The sequence below is a fragment of the Aureobasidium melanogenum genome (assembly GCF_000721775.1).
Source record: "Aureobasidium melanogenum CBS 110374 unplaced genomic scaffold scaffold_66, whole genome shotgun sequence".
In the NCBI taxonomy this organism is placed as follows: domain Eukaryota; kingdom Fungi; phylum Ascomycota; class Dothideomycetes; order Dothideales; family Saccotheciaceae; genus Aureobasidium; species Aureobasidium melanogenum.
The window spans coordinates 1-17,279 of NW_024470118.1; the positions used below are offsets into that span (position 1 = coordinate 1).

Here is a 17,279-nt window from a genome sequence, read left to right on the forward strand (position 1 = left end):
ACATGGAGAGGGTGCAACGTATCGGAGCACGGGCTGTAGTACTGGCCTCGAAGGCTACAGCTCTGAAAGCAGCCCAAGCAGAAGCGGGCTTCGAGGATACGAGCACCCGGCTACAAAGGAAGGTCGCAAACCATCTCGTCCGGAGCCTTACCATCCCGGAAACAAACCCACTGTTCGACAGTCTCACGAGGCTATACACGCAGGGCAAGAGTTACCCATCTTCACTGTCCATCACGGCTAAGAAGTTTGGCCCTACCATCGGGCTTACAGTAGATAGTCTGATGGAGACAGTAGAGCCGGTTCTCCAGGAACGATAGAACGAGGGCATCCAAGGATGTAGGGCCAGAGGTCTAGAGGGAGATGAAGAAGAGGTCATCCGGCAGTTTCGAGTAAGGATGCCTAGGAACGACAAGCACACTCTATACACAGACGCCGCCTTTAAAAAGGGAAGGGCAGGAATCGCAGTAGTAGAAGGAGAGAGTGAAAAGATTATCACCCAAAGGACGATAGCCGACTGGGCAGCTGGTGACTTAACGGTTGCAGAAGGATGTGCATAACACTCATTACATAGGCACATAGGAGTTATTGGCATTGATGTTTTGCACGGTCCGCTGTGACCATTACCCTCCTTCTTACTAAATTTGACGGTTGCTATTAGCCAGAATGGGAATTGATTAGCGACAGCTCATACCCCTTGCGGGGTAAATAGCTTAAGAATGTCAAATTAAATCAAATCAGATCGGCACATAGCCTATCCTGCTCACGCTCTTAGCGGGTAAGGGACCTTAGTCCGATAGTAGATCGTTGTTATGGCCAACTATTCTGGGGAGAATAACTAGTCACGGGATTTGTACTCGTAAAGAGGAGTGTTAAGCAAGTGAAGCAAGTAGTGTGATGTGTAGTGTAGACTAAAGGGACTGTTGGAATAACTATTTAAGTTAAACGTAGGACCTCCTACTAAGTTCCTGCCTACCTATATACTTAATAGGTAATGAGTGTATACATATTGCTCGCAACTTGTAGGAGTGAGCTCGCTAGCTCACAGAGTGAGGGAGTGAGGATCTCCTTTGCAGCTCACTTGCTAAGATGGCGAGCTGTCAGGGTCACCCTGTCGGCGTGGTTTGCTGGCTCACTCGCCAAGTGAGTGAGGATCGACACACAGTCATCCTGCTCACTGTCTTGGCGGGTGAGGAGCTCCCGTCTAATAGTGGATCGTAACAATATAGAAGCATATTAAAATGTTGCTAACCTAAATAATATATAAGCATTACCTATTTCCTTAGAACTTCCTAACCCATATATATAAGCCTTCTTAGTAAGCTATATTACTACCCCCCCCCCCCCCCCCCCCTCTCCCCCCCTACACTTCTAAATTCCATGACTCCTAGGTATATAGACTGCTAAAACTAATTATAATACACTTAAACCAATATCACACCTCACTCTAACATCCTATGATTACATCAAAACAAGCAAACTCATTTCTACACTTTCCCGTACCAAATTCTACCACCAAAACAACAATACACGAAATGCATGCTTCCCCGCGAAATATGCCCAATGAATCCGACTCAGCGATTTCTTAGGTGTCGATGCTCCGATTTGCATGTGTGCTTATAGGTAAAAGAGGCATTCGCGCAATCAGTTGTTCTGTTATCCTCTTGCTTAGAGTATCTCGAAGAATCACTCGTACACCAAGCACTAAGCTCATTCCTGCCTTTGTGACAATGTGACACACACGGGAGGTACTATGGCTTGGCCGAGGCCAGATCATCGTTGGCACGACGCAAACATTGCGCGACCAATCAGCTTGCAAAGGCGACTGTTCGGGATACTTCTCACTAGCGCCACTGTAGCAGAATACGGATCCATCGGAGCTGAAGCAAACCGCTCAATGACATCTTCGCGCCGAGCCGCCGGCTCTTCCGCGTTCGTAGCTAAGAATTCATATCCCTACAAATGTCGATTCCTCTGCAGGAGCCGCGACTCGGGGTCTCCGAATTCTCGAAGCACAAAGCCACCAAGGCGCGCAGGGGTGTGTGAATTTCTCCACAGCAGGTTCGACCAATAGGTGAAACATCGGATGCTATCTCACCAATCGGACTTACTTGACGATCTCTGGAGGAGTTCAAAGACTTGAGCGCGGTATGAGCGTCAATCACCATGGCCTCTGCTCTCGATCAAGTACCGTCTTGGAAAATCTTTTGACTCAACCAGCAACCATATCACAATCACGTCACGACAGATTAACGTGACAGAGTCGTATGACGATCAATGGTTATGACATCGGTGTGCCTTACGGATAACTGCGCACGCATAGCAACCAAGGATGTCTCGCTGGTATTTCGTATCTTCGTACCACTCACATTTCCGGTGAATCAGTCTTGAAAGGAAAAGGACACAAGGACAACAAGGTTGGAAGCTTGCTTCCTCTGATGCTTGCATTTGCAACAGGCCACGTCGATTTCACTGCTTGAATGGTGGTTCAATGCTGAACAAAATTCACAAGCATTGTTGAGATAATGTTCTGAATAGACCTGTATCAACGATCGTGTAGGTAGTCGTGATCAAGTAAATAGACTCAATTTGACTGTATAAACATGCGCAGTCACACGTAGCTTCTCGATTGGTCGGTCAATATTTGACCTCTTCGTCGATTTCCTTCTCATGATTGAACATCTGTCGCCTCATGACCGAATCCTTGTCTTCCTTTAACTCGACACCCCCATTTTCAGAAAAGTGATACGATCGCCACTCTACATTATTCCAATACGGACCTAAAGATATCTTGAGTATGCATCCTTCCTCGTATGGCTGTTGGAGAGACTCACCTTTCTGATTGCCGAGCTCGTCGACATCTCCTGTGAGATAGTGCCAGAACGCTCCGTGGCCCACAATTGCCAAATCTTTCTCTGGCCTCTGTTTGAGCCACTCTCGTAGGTCTCTAGCTCGCTCTCTGACGGCTTCATAAGTGAACGCGTAAATCCCGGTCTTTGAGTTCCACCCTTCCTCGACCATGGAGGCGTTGATGACGGCTCCAAATTCCTTCACTAGTGCCTCTGGTGAGCTTCCTGTATCCGACGGTACATCCGTTATCTCCTGCGCCAGAGGTAGAAGAAGGAGGGGTCCAACTTCCTCCAATTGAGATTTGAAGCAGTACGTTGCCGTTTGGATGGCACGACGCATGGGAGATGCGCAAATCAAGTCCAGATGGACGTAATCAGGGAAACTCGAACGGAACTGTCGACAATTCTTGACGCCGTTGTCAGTCAGACTCGGATCATGGATGAGCTCGTTTTTGGACGTCGGCTCGAGCTGATGATGGCCTTCAGCATGTCGAACAAGATGAATGCGGGGAGCCATGATAGTTGTAACAGTACTGGAGGAAAGATGAGTTGAGTCGCTTCTGAACGTCGCGCGGTTGCGAGCTGCTTTTATTTTAGAAATGTGGAAACCAAGTTGTTAAAGTTCGGAGCTCACATAAGATATCGATATAGATTGCTGGCGTAACATGTGGGAGGCACGGAGAATCAACTTACGGATACAGGCCCGGCAATCACGGAACGATCTATCCTTTTGTGGGTGCTTAAGAGCCGAGTTGTGCCGCAATCTGCCATTCGTCATGTCTTGACGTTCTGATCACAGCAAGAGCTGCACTTCGGCTGAAACGGTACCTTTAACAGTATTGTGCTCCTCGAAGCCATCATGATCACGAACACTGCGACCCATCGATCACCGTCACATATACTGCAGCTTCGCTGTGCGGACTCTAAGTACGATAGAGCAGTCGATTGGCTAGCCAGGAGACCAAACTTGCCTATTTAGTGAGCAGGCAAAGGCATAAGTGGTCACAGTGATGCACATCAACGGTACAGAATTGGGATTGATTAATGGAACATGCTTCTCTGAGGGTTTCTCAAGGGAATTAATTTGTCGAGACCTCGATACTGTATACAGATTTCTGTTGTATTTATGTATAACCTTATACTGGTACTCTATGCCAAGCTGTGGCTAGATTACCTTTGAAGTTATATGTTGCAGGGAACGATTCTGGCTGACAATTATACGAATCGTCGATAGCTTTAACCACCACACACTTGGCAAGATCATGCTTACTAAAAGCAATTTCCCATCGTTTCCAAGACCAAGATTTGCTGCCTTTGCATTCGTCTTTGATTAGACGTGCTTGTTGCCAAGTGCGGCCGTTGTCAGGACTAACATCGACCCGAATGATACCTCTGCCGCCCCCTGACATGGCATAACCAGCAACCCTTACGATATCCTCCTCGAGACCATAGACTTGAGCAAGTCTCAAATTAGCTAGGCGATCCTTGGCGATGGTTGAAATGGATGTTATAGCAGACTGCACAGGAGTCTCCTGGATGCTTGAAGCTCGGTCCCAATCGACATCACTACGTTGATTGGGACCGAAGCATTTGTAATCTCGTCTCTGCCACTGAGACCAAGATTCATCTTCCGAGACGGTAATCTTTTGTAACCACTTGACACTGCGAGCGGCAACATGACCAGGGCATAAGAGACGGAGTGGATATCCATGATCGGGCATCAGTGGCTGGCCGTTCATCTCGAAGACAAGCAAGACATCGCCGTATCTGTCCAAAGCCTTGATCGCAGGCACCGAGGCACCATAGGCTTCAGCCCCCGTGAACTGAATGTGTTTGACGTCTTCTGGCAGCTCGTCCACCTGAAGTCCGGCGTCTCGAAGCACATCGCGCAGCCTGACCCCCGTCCACTCAGTATTACTGATGGCTCCAACATCCCATTGTAGGCCACTTGTCGCTTGCGCTTCAGCAGACATGTGAGCTCGACGGTTGCCAGAGCATTGCAATGTAGCCGTGATAGTGTGATGTTGGAAGTTGTTGCGTAGATCACGCACGGAGTATTCTTTTTCGGTCCCATCGTTCAATTCGATAGTCAGGCGATGACTCTCAGCGTCTTGCAATGGAGGTACCCAGAGATGGTTGCGAACGTAGTGTTGATCGCTGGGTGTGATGAACGTTTCTAGCTGGTCCTTGGGAGTCTCTGCATTACAGGGTCGCGAAGATCGAACGATCAGTGCGTCAGATCTCTCCGGGTCCTTCTTGAAAGGATCATCGACTTCATCATTGGGTGCTTTGCCTTCGACAAGATCCCTTGGATCTATTTCACCAATCAGGTACTGCTCAAGGATATCGTGCACCTCTTGCTTCTTGTGAATCGTGAATATGTTCCAGTACGGTTCGATGTTGCCTCCGACTGCTCTAAGGATTACCTCGCCACCAGGATGATTTGGGACCCAGTCTGTGATGTCGTAAACACTGGTGCCATAGTACACCCAGTAAGAATCTGCAGTCGAATTGTGTCGATGTATTTCATCGAGTCTGTATAGCCTTCGTGAAGGTTCAGACTCTGCTACAGCCACCCTTTGGGATGAGACCATGTAGACTAATGCAGTGGTACTTGCAATGGCCACACTAGACGCAATCAACACTGGCATTGGTTGCGCGCGCATACGGAGGGATGAGGTTGCCTTTGTATGGAGTTGCTGCCAGTGCGATGTGCTCGGCCGGGTACGTAAGGGCTTGCGAGTCACATCTCTAAACGTATTGCACGCGTATCGGAACGCATTTCTCAGGTTGGGCATTCTGCGATCCAACAAACGCAGAGGCACGGTAGTGGTCGGGCAAAGTTTGTTCTGTATTTTTTTAAAAAAAAAGCAAAAAATACAGATACGTGTAGAAGGAAAGACGAAGGTCTTACATTTTGTATGACTGAGGGGAAGAAGCATTCCCGGTATGGAACGTCGGCGACCTGGTCCAGTTCGGCGATGTTATGCTGATCAGCCTCCAAAAGCCAGATCAGCAGGGTACCCCTTCGCCAAGATCAGAATGAACGCGGAGCCGCATTGACCGACAATGGAGTCTCGGAAACTGCGGGCGCATCTTAGCCCTTGGAAAATCGTTCCCGGAAAGTCCGGACAATGACGATGCTGCTCCACAATGTTTTCTGATTGGCATTAAATTGGCAAGACAGACGACCGGGAAAGCATCGCATCCAATTTTCCTGATCAATCATGAGTATCACCTCCGTCACTGCAACACAAAGGCTGGATTCACGCGGCAATCCAACTATTCAAACTCGCATCGTCACGTCAGCCGGAACCTTTTCGTCTTTGGTCCCATCTGGAGCCTCCAAAGGCGACTACGAAGCCGTCGAACTACGAGATGGCGACGAACAAATGTACCATGGACAATCTGTCCTCAAAGCCGTTCGCAATGTCAATGAAATTCTCGGTCCTGCTATCTGTAAAGCTGGATTCAGCACCACGACGGATCTCAGGAAGATTGACGAACTCATGAGAAATCTTGACGGCACAGACGACAAGAGTAACCTCGGAGCCAATGCTATACTCAGTATCAGCATGGCCGTGGCAAGGTCAGGAGCAGCCGCTAAGAACATTCCACTGTACGAATTTATCGCCAATGAAGCAGCATTGCCGACTGATAACTTTGTGCTTCCTGTCCCCTTCTGCAATGTTCTCAACGGCGGAGATCATTCCGGTAACCTGATGGCCTTCCAAGAGTTCATGATTGCGCCTGTTGGAGCATCTTCGACGACCGAAGCTGTTCAATTTGCGGCCGAGACTTACGCCTCACTCAAGCGCGTCATCGGCACAAAGTCAGGGAAGTCGGCTATCGGGATCGGAGATGAAGGCGGTTTCGCTCCTCCTATCTACCATCCACATGAGGCTCTCGATCTTTTGACCGAAGCCATAGAGTGCGCCGGTCATACTGGCAAGATCTTCATTGGCATCGATCCTGCCTCACAATCATTTTTTGAGGAAGGTCGCTACAATATCGGTTACAAGACCGAGACCCCTGAAAGATTGCAGCCATCGGAACTGGCACAGTTATACCGATCCCTGCTAAGTTCTTATCCCATTGTACTACTCGAGGATCCATTCGGGCAGGATGACTGGGAATCCTTTTCTAAATTTAACAAGGATTGTACGATCGAGCTGGTTGGCGATGACCTCCTTGCGACTAACATCAAGCGAATCAAGATGGCCAAGGAAAAGCGCGCTTGTAACAGTTTGCTTCTCAAGATCAATCAGATTGGTACCATCTCAGAAGCTATCGATGCGTAAGTGAGCCTCTCCTCACGATCAAATGGTGACTGATATGTCCGGACAGAGCCAAACAGGCTTACGCCGACGACTGGTCTGTTTTTGTTTCTCATCGCTCCGGTGAAACTACCGACGATTTCATCGCAGACTTGACAGTGGGTCTCCGCACGGGCCACCTGAAGTCTGGCGCTCCGTGTCGCGGAGAACGTGTTGCTAAGTACAACAGACTGATGGATATTGAAGATGAGCTCCGCGGACACCAAAAATCGTTTGTCTATGCCGGAGTCAACTTCCGCCAGGCTGTAAAACTATGATCTCCGGCCCAGTGTCAGCTCAATGCCTGATTGTGATTTTGGACTGTTCTTCATACCTCCATCGATAGATAAAGCATTATTAGATACAACTCAAAACTATGGCTTCAAAGATTGCCAGTCATCGTTACTCTCCGATAATTGATTCTTCACACTGCCAGACAGTGCTACTGAAAGCTATTGCCATCGCTATACCCAAAAACCAGGGTGGCTTATTACGTGCCTGAGTCGGCGAAGTTCTAGTAATGTAGTGATGATCCCGATAAGATCATCGCCGACATCACCATCCTCCCGAAAGTCCATATATCATGTCCCCAATGCTTCGGGCAATTAAGCCTTCTCTCAATGATGCACCAGAATGTTCCACTCTCAAAGCCTCTGCAATAACACATTGCGGAAACTTCAGCTTCATTCGACAGTGCCTTTGAAGCAAATGATTCCAAATCGACCTCATGCAAGGTTGACTGGTGCTTTCAAAGGCTCTCGCCGACTGTCAATGCATCACCTCATCTGCGGCACCCGTGATCATACGTTTCAACCGAATCCCGCTCTATCCTCCGGAAGAACGAGCTCCATCATCCCATGTCACATACCTGTCATCGTCCATACTGAGATTGCGACCCCTACCGTCACGATCGATAGCGCTCATGATGCAAACACGGGAAGCTGGCAGTATGTTGTTGCTGATCCTTTCTCAAAGATTGGCGTTATTATCGATCCGATTCTAGACTTTGACGAGAACATGTGCACTATTGGCACCAATACAGCCGACCGTCTGCTGTCTCTAGTGCGGACGAAGGGTTATCTCATATCGCGCATCCTCGAAACACACACTCACACAGATCACTTCAGCGCTTCTTCGTACATCCAGACCATCCTGGAGCGAGACCATTGCTATAGGCCGTTGACCTGTATCGGTAAGCGAGCTCGTCAAGTCCGACAGATGATCAGCCAAAGATATAGTGTTCCGGCCAACATGGTCGAATGTACATTCGATGAGCTTCTTGATGACGATGGAAGCTTTACCTTTGGCTGTCTTCGTGCTGATGTCGTCCACCTCCCCGGCCATACATCAGACCACGTAGGATTTGTGACAGAAGGTACTTTGTGGCCCTTCCAGACTCAAATGCTGTATCTGCTAAGGTTTATTGATGCTCATTTCAGACAATGTATTCTGCGGCGATGTCTTCGGTTCTGGTCTGGCGATGCCGTTCTGTGACTACCCAAGTGGCAACGCCAAAGAGCTCTACTATTCTACATGTAGGCTCCTTGACTTGCCAAGTCATTATAGACTCTGGCGCGGACATGATCATACCACACCCTCACACCAATGTCCGATTCCGTATCTAAGCGTGGAGGAGCAAAAACAGTGCCACTACCATGTTCACCAAAGTGTTCCTGAGCAAGTCCCCTAGGGCGGAGACGAACTTCGCAAAAGGAAACTGTTGCAGATTCCTGTGAGCGATCAACGGGCGTGGCGGGACGTCTGAGCATGCCGCACCTGAGTCAACAAGCCTCGTTCGTTAGGCTCGCCACTTCCAAGCAGAACATTCAATCACAAGAGGTACTCATACTATTGCAGGACGGCGTCCCACGCAAAGCTTCTGGACTGGCTTCCAAATTTGCCTCTGGGTGTACATCCATTACTGAGTCAATGTCCGGAGTACGCGACCTTTTGATCGGCGAAAACCATGAGTCTGTGAAATTCCTTGTTATCTTCCTTGCGAAACCAGTTTCATGTATGTCTCAAGATATGCAGCTATGGTCATATGGACTTCTTGGGGGCCTTGTTTATCTTGAGGATTTTGTAGTGTGGCAATCGCTTGTCCGAAAGTCAGAGAACTCTGCCAACCTATTTGCTCGCTTGCGCGTCTGCCGCAACTTCTGTGTCCCTGTTTGAGCTCATGTGACGGGATGACTACAGGTATTGTTAGGTCACCAGAGCGACTGAAGACGACATAGATATGATCCCGTGCATGACAACACAAGCGATTGGAATGTAGAAGCTACAGACGTGTTTGGTGTCACGCGTTGCAAGCAGTGGGTTTTATGACGTGGCTATGAGACCGGACACCGGTATCTTCTTGGCAGTCATGCGTATAACCCCGGACGGGACGAAGGACGCCGACAAATCATGAACGCCGAACTTGTACGCCTGGGAGCCCGTAGATTTATTGCCTTGTCCGAAGTCTGGACAGATAGCTTTTTCGACAATTTCACAACAATGTCCTCATCGCTGTCGCGCTCATCCAAGCTTCGAAATCTCTTCATGTCTTCTTACCGAGGTTCAACTAAGTCTGCCTTAAGGCAGCGCCTGTACCATCCCAAAACAGCGACTGTGGAGCCGCTCATACACAATTTCTATGAGCCAGTGACGGGAACTTGGCAATACATCGTTGAAGATGAACATACGAAGCAGTCCATGATCATTGATCCAGTCCTAGATTACGACTCGGCTACCAACAAGATCTCGACGCATTCTGCACGCTCAATTTTATCATTGGTCGAGCAACGTTCTTTGAATGTCCAACGCCTTCTAGAGACCCACGTCCACGCCGACCACCTGACAGCCTCGCACTATCTAAAGATGAAGTTGTCGGCTTCGCAGTCCACTTCTCCGGCTGTATGTATAGGAGCCGACATTACCGAGATCCAAAGAGATTTGGCGCCAAGATACAAAATCACCCAATCAGAATTAGACGAATCCTTTGACGAGACATATAGCGAAGGGGACGAATTTGACGTGGGGTCTTTGCACGTCTCCGTCATAGAGCTCGCTGGTCATACGCCCAACCACGTCGGCTACGTCATTGGCAGCAATGTCTTTGTCGGAGACTCCATCTTCAACCCTGACTTGGGGTCTGCTAGAGTCGATTTTCCAAAAGGTTCTGCTTCGGCGCTCTGGTCTTCGATGCAGTTTTTACTCTCTTTACCTGGACATTTCAAGCTTTATACTGGCCATGACTATCCACCAGCGGATCGCGAGCACGCCGGTGAGAAGGGTCAACCAAGGCCCTACGCTACTGTCGACGAACACAAACAAAGCAACAAGCATGCCAAGTCTGGTACCGTAGAGAACGAGTTCGTGCGTTGGAGAACCAACAGAGACCACAAGCTTAAAGCTCCAAAGCTCCTGCACCAATCCTTGCAGGTCAATCTGCTTGGCGGACGATTCCCGACTGCGAATGGTCAGCGCAATGGTCTCTTGACCGTGCCTGTAGAACTTCCCGAAGACTTTGAAAACACTGTCCATGGGTCAAAGTCGAGTTTGTAGTAGTCATGATAGGGCAATATTAGTTCCGTATCACAGATCTGTGCACAATGCAGAAGTCTTGTGCCTGTGTTGAGAATATGAGGACGGGAATCTCACGACCAACTGGATGGGAGTGCACATCATTGCTACCTGTAACTTCAACGAAGAACCACAGCATATAGAGCGTGTGTTTCAGTCCACAGCTAAGGAGAAACAATGCCTAGATATGACTATTTACAAACATTTTCGACAGACAACTAGCATCTTAACCAGGCTGGTAGTGATGCCACTGAGCCGGATCGACGACAGCGATATCCTTGGGCGCAAAGTTACCCCACCGAAGAAGCTGGTAACTGGGACTCAGTCCGGCAGCACCGGCTCCGATTACTACGACTCTGTGGTTTCGTGCAAGCGACGCGGGCTGTGATGTAGCATAAGTACGTAGAGCAGCCTGGTTCGAAATCGTGACACCGCATGCAAGAGCGCGCGAAGAAGTGCCTAGAATGGTCATGTCGATTGATCAGGCGACGAGAAGAGTCCACGAAAGAATCATCGAGTGTGCCGATTGAGCCCACGCACTGGCTACTATTATGCCAACCGTATTTCAGTCGCGGGCGTAGGACCGGGCACTGATGGCGAACATGGGCCTCTTCCGGGCCATGCCCAGCGCAGAGGTCGCCGATGAATGGCACATCCCCGCAGATATGCCCGTCAACAAACCCGACGCGCGACCTAAAGTCCCCGGCACGTCTTAGTGCAATCTGGCTTCCGTCCGAGCACGAGTCTGCGTCAAAAGTAAAAGATAGCTCACTGTACCTTTTTCCAAACACTTTCTTGTTCAATCATTTGACGGTCCTTCTGCAGTCGTCTCGCCATGAATGCGCATGTCACCGACCGCCCCAGCACCCATGTCCGCAAAAGTTCGACTTTTTGGGCACAAGACATCGACATAAACTCCCATTGGGTCGAATTGCAGCTATTCATCCTTGCCCTCGGAACTGGGATTCAGGATGCCGTCGTCTATCCTCAGTTTGGCTGCTTCGTGTCTAACCAGACCGGCAATACGGTCGTCTTCGCCGTAGGCGCCCTATCTCGCCGAGGAGCACATCCGATCGTGTCGTCAGTCTCGTTGCCCGCAACCGCAACCTCACTCGGTCTTTTCATCGCTAGTCTTTTTATTACAGGACAGCTCGCGAACTTTCTGGACGTGGTTCAGCGCAGATGGTGGCTCTTCTCTACTAGCTTGTTTCAATGTGCTGTGATAGCCATCGCCGCTGCCCTCTTGTATCGGCTTCCAGGTGCGTCCCACGCTTCAAACGGCCTAAGTCTGCTCGTCATCTCTCTGTTGGCCTTTTCTTCTGGGGCCCAAGTCGGCATGGTGCGCGCCCTGAAGATCACCGATATCACTACTGCCATGGCCACTGCCGCATGGATTGACGTCCTCATTGATCCAAAATGTTTTGCTCCGCTTACTCAAAACAGAGGACGTAACCGACGGGTAGGCTTTCTACTGAGTCTCGTGGTGGGAAGTTTCATCGGTGCAGCTGCACACGCCGAGCTAGGGCCTGGGTTTGCCGTCATCCTAAGCCTTCTCACCCGATTGCTAGCAACTGGCACATGTCTAGTGCTCCCAACAAGGAGCATATCTAGCGAAGCAAATTAGATTGAACATACTGATAGCCTTATAAGTGCGAATTAAATTAGACCTCTAAGTGTAGACTATGCTTGTCGAACATACCCATTGACTTCAATGCTCATGATCGTCGTGCCAGGTAGAACGAACTCGAAGTTCGACTGATACAGATTCGTCGGTGGACTTAGTCTAGTCTCACGCAGTCCGGCGGAGTGTCCATGGAAATAGGTATAAGTTCCCATCGGTAATTCATAGAGTGACTAATCCAAGTGGTGAGTCTCATCAAGTCGCCGAACTGAACAACTTGGTCGATGGTCAACATGTGTAAAAAAAGTTTGGTAGTCGCTATTGAACGTTGATACCGGAAGGGGAATTACACAATCATGTGCCGAACATGCTCTATTGACAACAAATCAATGCTGAACGAGCGATGGGTAAGTCCTAACATCTGGTCCAATTCAGCTACTTGCTCGGTGACTCGAACCAGAACGCCGATTCAATCGTGTCCAAGATGCCCGAAGCACGCCTTATAAGCCATCTTTAGGTCGGCCCTCAATTCTTCTGGTACTACACGCAAGATGTTACAAAGCATGCCTCCAACCACAACTGATGAATCTGGATCAAATGACCACACCTTGTGTGATCTTGAAAAGAGCTCCAGCCACGACTACATGACCAACAGTGACGTAGATGAATTGAGGTGGACCAACATATCTGTGGCAGTCACAGATAAGAACACGAAGCAACCGAAATTGCTTCTGAGAAGCGTTTCTGGTGATCTTAAGGCTGGTGAGTGTCATTCAAGCCGTACAACGACCATTCGATTGACGTGAAATCAAGGTCAAATCATGGCTCTCATGGGTCCCTCTGGGTCTGGCAAGACTACTTTGTTGAATGTGCTTGCGGGACGCCAGGCGACCGCCAAGTGCAAGACCGAGGGTGATATATTGGTCGATCGTGCGGCTATTCTAAGAAAGACCTTCCAGAAGCTGTCTTCCTTTGTGGAGCAGGAACACTCCTTGATCGGATCTCTCACGGTTGCAGAGACGCTCGATTTTGCGGCTCGATTGGCATTGCCAAGGTTTGTTCAACAGCGTGTGCCACTATGGTGTCCCTCAGTTGCTGATATCTTATCAGTACAATCACCAGCCGAGATCGCAAGGACCGAGTCTTAACTCTATTGGACAGCTTCGGTCTTTCTGGTCAACGAGATGCTTTCATTGGCTCACCTATCCAGAAAGGCATCAGCGGCGGACAAAAACGTCGAGTAAGTGTCGCCAGTCAACTTATCACCGCGCCGAAGATTCTTTTTCTGGACGAACCTACCAGTGATCTGGATTCGCTAGCGAGTTTTGAAGTAGTTCAGTTCCTCAAAACCTATGCTCGCAAGCATAATGTAAGTCTAGTTCATTCTACAGGTCTGCGACCAGAATCTCACGTAATCTACAGTTGATCGTCATTGCTAGTATCCATCAGCCTTCTACGTCCACATTCGAATTGTTTGACAAGGTTCTTCTTTTGTCACAGGGCAAGGTTTGCTATGCCGCGTCGGTGCCGGGCATCAACCCTTATTTCGAGAATCTAGGTCTTCCTATTCCTGTCATGAAGAATCCAGCGGAACACCTGCTCGAGATAACCAACATAGACTTCTGGAAGGACAAGCAGGCTGGAGCACGGTTACTCGCTCGAATTCAGCAAGCTTGGATTGATCCCAGCGTATCTACCACACCTGAGCCATCTTCGGCAATACAAGCCCATTCTGGTTCTTTTGAATCCGATCATCGGGGTCCAGGAGTGGCCGAAGTTCTCCGAATTCCCGTGACTTTACTCCACCGGCTACTCCTCAAGAGTTACCGGGATATTGTTACATACTGGATCAGGTTGGTCATGTACCTGGGATTGGCGATCATAATGGGCACAGTCTGGCTACGTCTTAAAGGCACGCAAGATGGCATTCAACCTTTTATCAACGCAATTGTTAGTCACACCAAAGACTCTGTTTCAATCATCTATCTGACAGTAGTAGTTCTTCGGCTCAGCCTTCATGTCTTTCATGGCCGTTGCGTACGTCCCGGCGTTCCTCGAAGATTATGGTACATTTGCCAAGGAGCGAGCCAATGGTCTCTACGGCCCGACGGCTTTCACGATTGCCAATTTTTTGATTGGATTACCCTTTTATATAAGCAATCAACGTATGGCATCCAGTTCCTGACTCAAGATATCTGACATCCTAGGTCGACAGTCATCATCGCATTGACATTTTCTCTGATAACTTACTGGCTCATCGACTTTAGATCCGGCGGGACGGCATTCATCACATATGTGATGTGGCTGTTCCTTGGCCTGGTCGCGGCCGAATCGCTGGTCACACTGGTCTCCCTGCTTTCTCCTAATTTTATCGTGGCCTTAGCTCTAGTCGCTTTTGCTAATGGACTATGGATGTGCGTGAACGGATTTTTGGTGCCTACTAAGAGCCTCAACGTCTTCTGGGGATATGTTTTCCATTATATCGACTATCAGGTACGTTTGATGCATCGCATGAATTATGTTCATGACTTTCTGACATTTCTTAGGCATACGTATTCCGCGGAATGCTCGTGAACGAGTTTTCTCGTAGGAATTATACCTGTGCATCATCTTTGACTTCGCAAAGCGGGTGCTCTTGTTCATATACAAGTGAGCTAGCCGATCACTGCTTGATTGACGGCAAAGCAGTACTTTCGTATTACGATTATTCGTCTGGGCAGTTGGGCGAAACAGTCGGTCATATGCTTGCCATTATTGCTGTTTACAGACTGCTTGGATGGGTGGTGCTTTACCTGAGGGAATGAGGTTTGATTTGTATCAAAACAGTGTTGGTTGTCTTCGTTTTTCAGGTAATCTTTGAATATCTGAAACAAATTCAATCGCAGGCACAATCTAGTCTCAAAAGCAACAGGCGCTATTGCTGGAAAATAATTTGATATTTATCGCATGGCCTCCTCAGCGCAAGGAGCTAGGGAGCCGACTGTTGCTGGCCAGCGTGTCGGTGACCGGCATCTATTTTGTCAGATGGATTTGAAAACATGTTTGGAAGATCGTCGATGAGAACACGTCGCATTCCGTTCTGTTTCTGCAACTGGTTACTCTGTACGAAGCTTTTGATCTGAGAATGTGCCTTCTGTACGTTTCGGCAAATTCAAAATCGATTCTACCGTGTGGACTGCTAGAATCTGTGCTGGGCCTGGCAGCAATAAAATCAAAGGCGACGCTTCCCCAATGCACCCAAGCCGTCGCATTCCGATGTTCTACATGATTGGGCAATGCTACGATTGGTACAATTGCGCCTCAATCCGCTTGTGCTGCCTTTGGCGGATACTCCTGGCCAGCAACAGTAACCTTTGGCCCACAGGAACATCTGTCCCCAGAAGGGATTGGATTCATGACGACAGGAATGTGCTGGAATTGCGTCAACGATCACGACCTTACCATGTTTTGGACCAATTCCTACAGTTCCGCATCCCCACCACGACTTTTTACCTATTAAGACATTAGCATATAAAGATAAATGGACTCTGTTTGCGATCCTGACCACAATCCGTGCAAGTCGCCTTTTGGCACATTATAGAGTGTTGGATTGATAATGATAATTTGTGGGAAATTCGAGAAGTGCCGTCGGATAATAGTGGCGCAGACTTGCAGTAGAGAATGTGGTGAACCCCGCCTTCTTAAGTAACTTATTCTTGCGCGCTCGGACTGCCCAATTCCAACTAGACCCGGGGAAGCTACGACGCTAGCACGGATCTGTCTTTACATGTTCGCCGACTTTATTGGCGACCTAGACAAAGGAGAATCCTAAAAGAATCAGCTAAACTTAGTCCCATTTTATATGCATATATATCTCTTAGACTATACTATAAATTACATGAGCCACTAGCTGTTACGATCCACTATTGGACGGGAGCTCCTCACCCGCCAAGACAGTGAGCAGGATGACTGTGTGTCGATCCTCACTCACTTGGCGAGTGAGCCAGCAAGCCACGCCGACAGGGTGACCCTGACAGCTCGCCATCTTGGCAAGCGAGCTGCAAAGGAGATCCTCACTCACTCACCCCGTGAGCCAGCGAGCTCACTCCTGCAGGTTGCGAGCAGCATGCATACACTCATTACCCATCAGGTATATAGGTAGGCAGGAACTCAGTAGGAGGTCCTGCGTTCAACTCAAATAGTTATTCCAACAGTCCTTTTGGTTTACACTACACACTACTTGCTTCACCCGCTTGACACTCCTCTTCACGAGTAGAAATCCCGTGACTAGTTATTCTATCTAGAATAGTTGGCCATAACACTAGCTAGGCTTAGTCTAAAGGATACATTCTATATATATAGTACTTTAGAATTCTTATATAGGTTTATCAAATATTTAATAACTTATAAGATCTATAGTGTTGTGGCCAACTATTCTCTAAAGAATGACTAGTCACGGGATTGGACTCGTGAAGAGGAGTGTCAAGCAAATAAGTGAAGCAAGTAGTGTGATGTGTAGTAGTGTGTACCAAAGGGACTGTTGGAATAACTAATTGGGTTGAACGCAGGACTTCCTAGTGGAGACCTGCTTACCCATATACCTAAAAGATAATGAGTGTATGCACGTTGCTCTGTATGCTCTGTTGTTCTGTGCGATTTGATTTGATTTGATTTGATTTTCTCAAGCTATTTACCCCGCAAGGGGTATAAGCTGTCCATAGTAAACAAGGTTTCCAGCCAATCACAATCATCGGTCTTAGTTGTATAAGGAGGGTGAAGGTTTCTCAGACCTTGAACTGATCGCAAACGCCTAGTACTCCAATGTGCTCTTATAAAGAGTGACTCCACACTTCCTTCCCTCGAATGTTTGAGGGTGTAAGCCTCCTCCATGAGGGTGATTCCCTATGTCGTGTTCTTCCTTATCAGCCGAACACTGCTTGGAGGCAGTTG

At 48.5% G+C, this 17,279-nt stretch overlaps 8 protein-coding genes across 8 annotated transcripts; 5 read left to right on the forward strand and 3 right to left on the reverse strand.

Moving 5' to 3' along the window:
* Positions 1-2: 2 nt before the first annotated feature.
* On the forward strand, positions 3-317 carry M437DRAFT_70693 (uncharacterized protein; the record flags this gene model as incomplete). Its single annotated transcript, XM_041025541.1, has 1 exon — positions 3-317. One exon carries the CDS (start codon positions 3-5, stop codon positions 315-317), a length of 315 nt encoding a protein of 104 aa, XP_040874590.1.
* Positions 318-2,634: 2,317 nt separating this feature from the next.
* On the reverse strand, positions 2,635-3,363 carry M437DRAFT_70694 (phosphoglycerate mutase-like protein; the record flags this gene model as incomplete). The annotated part of the gene is made up of 2 exons (XM_041025542.1): positions 2,635-2,777; positions 2,832-3,363. The coding sequence occupies 2 exons, from the start codon at positions 3,361-3,363 to the stop codon at positions 2,635-2,637; spliced, it is 675 nt and encodes a 224-aa protein (XP_040874591.1).
* Positions 3,364-3,982: 619 nt separating this feature from the next.
* Positions 3,983-5,440, reverse strand: M437DRAFT_61224 (uncharacterized protein; the record flags this gene model as incomplete). Its single annotated transcript, XM_041023894.1, has 1 exon — positions 3,983-5,440. One exon carries the CDS (start codon positions 5,438-5,440, stop codon positions 3,983-3,985), a length of 1,458 nt encoding a protein of 485 aa, XP_040874592.1.
* A 633-nt stretch (positions 5,441-6,073) lies between these two features.
* Positions 6,074-7,440, forward strand: M437DRAFT_61242 (enolase; the record flags this gene model as incomplete). Its single annotated transcript, XM_041023896.1, has 2 exons — positions 6,074-7,143; positions 7,194-7,440. The coding sequence occupies 2 exons, from the start codon at positions 6,074-6,076 to the stop codon at positions 7,438-7,440; spliced, it is 1,317 nt and encodes a 438-aa protein (XP_040874593.1).
* Positions 7,441-9,351: 1,911 nt separating this feature from the next.
* M437DRAFT_79577 (Metallo-hydrolase/oxidoreductase) lies at positions 9,352-10,711 on the forward strand (the record flags this gene model as incomplete). Its single annotated transcript, XM_041027205.1, has 2 exons — positions 9,352-9,361; positions 9,771-10,711. 2 exons carry the CDS (start codon positions 9,352-9,354, stop codon positions 10,709-10,711), a joined length of 951 nt encoding a protein of 316 aa, XP_040874594.1.
* A 946-nt stretch (positions 10,712-11,657) lies between these two features.
* On the forward strand, positions 11,658-12,335 carry M437DRAFT_16510 (uncharacterized protein; the record flags this gene model as incomplete). Its single annotated transcript, XM_041018864.1, has 1 exon — positions 11,658-12,335. A coding segment is annotated over one exon (678 nt), but the record flags the coding sequence as incomplete, so codon positions are not given.
* A 659-nt stretch (positions 12,336-12,994) lies between these two features.
* M437DRAFT_79579 (ATP-binding cassette transporter-like protein) lies at positions 12,995-15,154 on the forward strand (the record flags this gene model as incomplete). The annotated part of the gene is made up of 7 exons (XM_041027206.1): positions 12,995-13,112; positions 13,164-13,404; positions 13,461-13,719; positions 13,773-14,300; positions 14,350-14,515; positions 14,566-14,843; positions 14,897-15,154. The coding sequence occupies 7 exons, from the start codon at positions 12,995-12,997 to the stop codon at positions 15,152-15,154; spliced, it is 1,848 nt and encodes a 615-aa protein (XP_040874596.1).
* A 496-nt stretch (positions 15,155-15,650) lies between these two features.
* On the reverse strand, positions 15,651-15,925 carry M437DRAFT_61227 (uncharacterized protein; the record flags this gene model as incomplete). The annotated part of the gene is made up of 3 exons (XM_041023895.1): positions 15,651-15,761; positions 15,814-15,842; positions 15,895-15,925. The coding sequence occupies 3 exons, from the start codon at positions 15,923-15,925 to the stop codon at positions 15,651-15,653; spliced, it is 171 nt and encodes a 56-aa protein (XP_040874597.1).
* Between the last annotated feature and the right edge of the window lie 1,354 nt (positions 15,926-17,279).